This window comes from Hippopotamus amphibius, chromosome 1, assembly GCF_030028045.1.
Source record: "Hippopotamus amphibius kiboko isolate mHipAmp2 chromosome 1, mHipAmp2.hap2, whole genome shotgun sequence".
Classification (NCBI taxonomy): domain Eukaryota; kingdom Metazoa; phylum Chordata; class Mammalia; order Artiodactyla; family Hippopotamidae; genus Hippopotamus; species Hippopotamus amphibius.
In genome coordinates this window covers 207,973,843-207,978,228 of record NC_080186.1, presented here as the reverse complement: position 1 = coordinate 207,978,228, position 4,386 = coordinate 207,973,843, and the positions used below count along the sequence as shown (strand labels likewise).

Here is a 4,386-nt window from a genome sequence, read left to right as displayed (position 1 = left end):
TACGTATGACATGCATCTCTACTCAATTACAAGTTACTTGTAGAAATAAAATTTCTTCACTTTTGTTTACATTTTTTGTCTTTTTGTCCAGCCTAAACATGGCTTTTCTCTTTCAAAAGCTAAAGAAAGATTAAAGCATACAATTTATACCCAGTTTTCATAGCAAGACAAATTTACTTGACTTTGCTTACTTACTACTGCTGTATAAATGTCATCTGAAGCAATGTGCACTCTGCCACAGATGAATAACACAAAACTTAAGTTAGCAGGGCCTTTCACAATCTAACCTAATACTCCTTTCCCAGCTTCTTTTATGACCAGTTTCTTCCAATACCCAGTAGTTAAACACTACCAGGAATACATCTATAAACGAAGAAGCTGGGTTTACTACTCATTGCAGTAAAGGAGACCAAATACCTAGAGAAACCCTGCGGATCTCAATTAGGCATCATGACTTACAGGATTTGGGCTTGTTTCCAGTGACTGTTGCTGTCTTACGAAGTTCTACTTAGGAGGAAGAAAGACTAGCCTACTAGGTTAAGGTTGTAATTGATAAAGAAGCAGAAGTCATCATATTGACTGGATATGGTGATGTTTGGTCATTTTTGTGACTTGAACAATGCTCACGTTCTGTCTATGTTCATATATGATAGTGATGTTATTTTCTTGAGCCATCACTGACAAGAGTAACTTTGATGTGCATGTCCTGTTAAACTGTTTAGGTTCAGCAGGAAAACACCAATTCCTAGTCCAGACTGGCTCCGGATCAGAGGTTGCTTTTCTTCCACACTCCCAACAAGCCATGCTCATACTGGCCTTTAATTTTCTGTTCCCTCTCTCCCTGTTTGAGTTCTATTTAGTTCTCTATATCTCCAGGAATCCTTCCCTTTGTACTTCAACTCAGCTTTCTCTCTGAAATCCTTTGTACTGCATAGGATGTACAAAGGATGCACTGCATATTATTTGGTTACATATGTTTACGCTTTGTTTCCTTCTGACGAAATCAGAGCATGTACATCTCTCTCAGCGCTTGCAGACCAGTATTGCGAATCACAGACACAGCATATAGTCACAAAAAAAGAAAAGGGAGAGGTTTATTTTCCTTTTCCATAAACTAGAACACACATGGTGAAACTGCTTCGCTAATTTCAGTAAAATCGTTCTAGAAACAGGACCCAAGAACTCGACTAGAACTCAGGTCTGAAAGAAAAACTGCTGGTAAATACGTTCTGAATCGCCCGGGACCTGGGCGAGACTACATTCCCCACAATCCTTCAGGGTCGACAAGGCGCCGCGGTGTTCTTAACTACAGTTCCCACAATCCTCGGAGAGCGCCGCTTTGTCGCGTTTTCCGATAACTCAGCTCCATTTCCCATCTTCCCTTTCGGTCCTTGCACACCGAGGAACAAGGTCGTGAGGAGAGGAGTGCTTGCTGTACTGCCGCCATTTCTTCGGCCTTCAGTCTCTGCGTCTTTCGCAGGGCTTCCAACAGCGCTATGTTGGGACAAAGCATCCGGAGGTTCACAACCTCTGTGGTCCGTAGGAGCCACTATGAGGAGGGTCCAGGGAAGGTTCGTATGGAAGGGGCCTGGCTCCGTTGGGTAGGGGGCACTTGGCTGCGACTGGCTGAACCCCAAGGCCGCCAGTGGGCCGTGGAGAGCGGTGGGAAGCCGACTAGCGTTCCATTTCCCATACGGACCAGGGAGAAAGTGCAGCACCTTGGCTGCGCGCGGTAGTCCCGAAAAGTAGTGAGTCGGTAAAGCCACAGGTAAAGCCTTTCCTTGCCCTAGCGCTCCCCCATCCACCCCTGGCGCCCCACCCCGCCGTTCAAGATCTGGAGGGCCTTGGAGCGCCTGGCTGCAGGTATTGTGGCTTAAAGTCCAGCTAGAGGTCACCGGACTCGAAGGGAAGGTCATTGAAAAAAGTTGAGGGTATGAGGGCCTGTGGTGTGGGGCTAGTCTTTTCCAACTAGTTAACGAAATTAGAAGTATTAGCTCTCCTTGGTTGAAGTTGGTTTTCGCCTCAAGTATAAATAGGTTAAATCGGATAGTTAGCAGCAGTACCTGCCTAGGGTTACCCGAGGCCTAGTATTAATGGGCCGAGAAAGCGTGTAGAAGGATAGAGATGATGCGTAAAGCCAGGTATTTTTTACCTTCTAGTGTTTTGTGTGATGAGGGTCATGGGATTTGAAAGATAATGTTTAAAAAAGTGTTAAGGTATATGGCGTATATAACCTGATTATGTAAAAATTAGCATTTCCTGTGTATTTATTTTTGATTTATAAAATCAGGTGATTTGGAGTTCGGTTTTTGTTCTCTTTTTCTCCCCCAACAGAATTTACCATTTTCGGTGGAAAACAAGTGGCGGTTACTAGCTATGATGACTTTGTACCTTGGGTCTGGTTTTGCTGCACCTTTCTTTATAGTAAGACACCAACTGCTTAAAAAATAATCTGTGAAACAGGTAAATAATTAATGGATTTCTAATTTTTACAGAGGTTTCCCCTTTATATATTCCTTTTTTTCCTTTCCACCCTCTCAGGCCCACGAATCACAAATACACTGTTGTATGTTGTGATTCCTGAAGTTAAGTGTGGGTTTGGCATTGGTGGAGACAAGTTAAACTTATAAACAAATGTATCTTTGCTTGAAAGCCAGTGTTTATTGAGTGCTGCTGTTTGTCAGGTACACTTTACATTAATAAACTCAGGTTGGCTACCAGGCAAGACTGTGGAGTGGATGATATTAACCTGAACTGAGACCCAAAAAAAATGTTAAGGATTCCATAGCTAGTGATGTTGAACCAGGATTTTTACTCAGGCAGTCTTGTTCCAGAGCTTGGGTGTTTGACCAGGTAAAGTTCTAGTAAATGATTAATGTTAATGTGTCTTGAGAGCAATATATGTTAGTATATACCTTAAGAAATCTTGTGTGCTGCAAGATCAGCAGATTCCCTGAGTGAGAAGAAAGGATTTATTTAAATTGTAATCAGAATTTTCATCAAAAGCAACACTAAAGCTCTGTGGGATGATTGAAATAAATTCCAAAATATACTTTGGAGAAGAAAGTCTTTACTTGTCTTAGTTTAGAAGGGAAACGATTTATTGAAGCTATCCCATGGAAAGATTCTGGTGCATATGATGAAGCAAATCAGTATGAATAAAGTCATGATACTGTAAACGCTTTCTGATGTACCAAGCATAAATTGAAGGACAGACAGTACGTTAGTGAAACTACATATTTCTGTTAAATGAATGGGATTTTTTAATGTCAGTTTCTTATGTTTTTATTCACAGATATGAAGAGGAGCATTTTAAAATGTGCAGTCTCTGAAAAAAGGAATCGAACTCTTGAATTCAGCATCCTAGATATGTTTGTAAATAAACTCATGGCATAAATCCTTAATGCCTCTTCTCTGAAATATGAAACATGGTAATTGAGATGTGCTTTTTATTTGGGTAATACTGTGTTATTAGTTCCTTAATATGTAAATGATTTAGCTTATTTCTTGGTCTTAAATTCTGAATTTTAATTTTTGATTCCTGGGTCAGGAATTTGTCTATAATTCATTATAAAAGAGAAATGCAAACTTTGTCCTGTAGTTTTTTTTTTTTAACTTTAAGGTAGAAAAAAGGTAAAGTTTTAGTGTTTTTTTTTTACTTTAAAGGAATAAATTCATTTTTCTCCATGAGTGATAATTAATCATTAGGAAAACCAGTGGTGTTACGCAGATTTAAGTTCAAGAGCTTCATTTTTTCCTCTAGACCTGTACCCTAACACTGAACTTTTTGCCTTGATAAAATGTGCTGCTGACCAATATTAGTCTTGTTTAGACTGAATGAAAGAATATTTGAAATGCAATGTAATAGCATGTGAGACAATATAGGAAATATTCCCATTTTATTCCGAGATGGCTCTGATCAGTAACTATCAGTGAATCAAAATTATGAGTATTGAAATGCTGCTTACCACTTAAAATGTAATGACTTAGTTCCTAGGGCTTTATATTAGGGCAAGGGGAAAGCAATTAGCTGCTGAATATTTTAATCCTAGTTTGGTCACTAGAATACGTATCTTTAGGCTCTTCAGTAACCACCTGGCAACTACTTAAATATGGATGCATTTTAGTCTAAGTGATTTCGTCCAACTATCCCATGTATTTGTATGTTGTTTTTGGATTATCCATTGATGGGTCAGATGTTACTCTGTTCTTGGAGAGTTTTTCTATATAACATTAATGATTTCTACCTTTGGGGATAGTAGAAGCAAGAGTAAGAGTTTAGGGTTCATAAAATGATTTTGAATTCTTGGTTCAAATCTTTGCTAAATTATAAATTTAGCCTTCTGGGTTTTCTTGGAGGAAATGTGAATAGAGTCTTCTTCCTAT

The 4,386-nt window shown here is 39.3% G+C and overlaps 1 protein-coding gene and 1 non-coding gene across 2 annotated transcripts; both read left to right on the top strand.

Moving 5' to 3' along the window:
* Positions 1-1,385: 1,385 nt before the first annotated feature.
* LOC130855812 (cytochrome c oxidase subunit 7C, mitochondrial) lies at positions 1,386-3,427 on the top strand. The gene is made up of 3 exons (XM_057739811.1): positions 1,386-1,571; positions 2,335-2,463; positions 3,296-3,427. The coding sequence occupies exons 1-2, from the start codon at positions 1,497-1,499 to the stop codon at positions 2,449-2,451; spliced, it is 192 nt and encodes a 63-aa protein (XP_057595794.1). The 5' UTR covers positions 1,386-1,496; the 3' UTR covers positions 2,452-2,463; positions 3,296-3,427.
* On the top strand, positions 3,131-3,193 carry LOC130843174 (small nucleolar RNA Z39). Its single transcript, XR_009050785.1, has one exon. It is a non-coding gene; the product is annotated as a small nucleolar RNA Z39 (small nucleolar RNA).
* Positions 3,428-4,386: the final 959 nt, after the last annotated feature.

Excerpts from the sequence above, each read along its gene's own strand:
- LOC130855812 (XM_057739811.1), top strand. The coding sequence starts at position 1,497 with ATGTTGGGACAAAGCATCCGGAGGTTCACAACCTCTGTGGTCCGTAGG. Across the intron at positions 1,572-2,334 it reads ATGAGGAGGGTCCAGGGAAG|AATTTACCATTTTCGGTGGA; the intron begins GTTCGTATGGAA and ends CTCCCCCAACAG.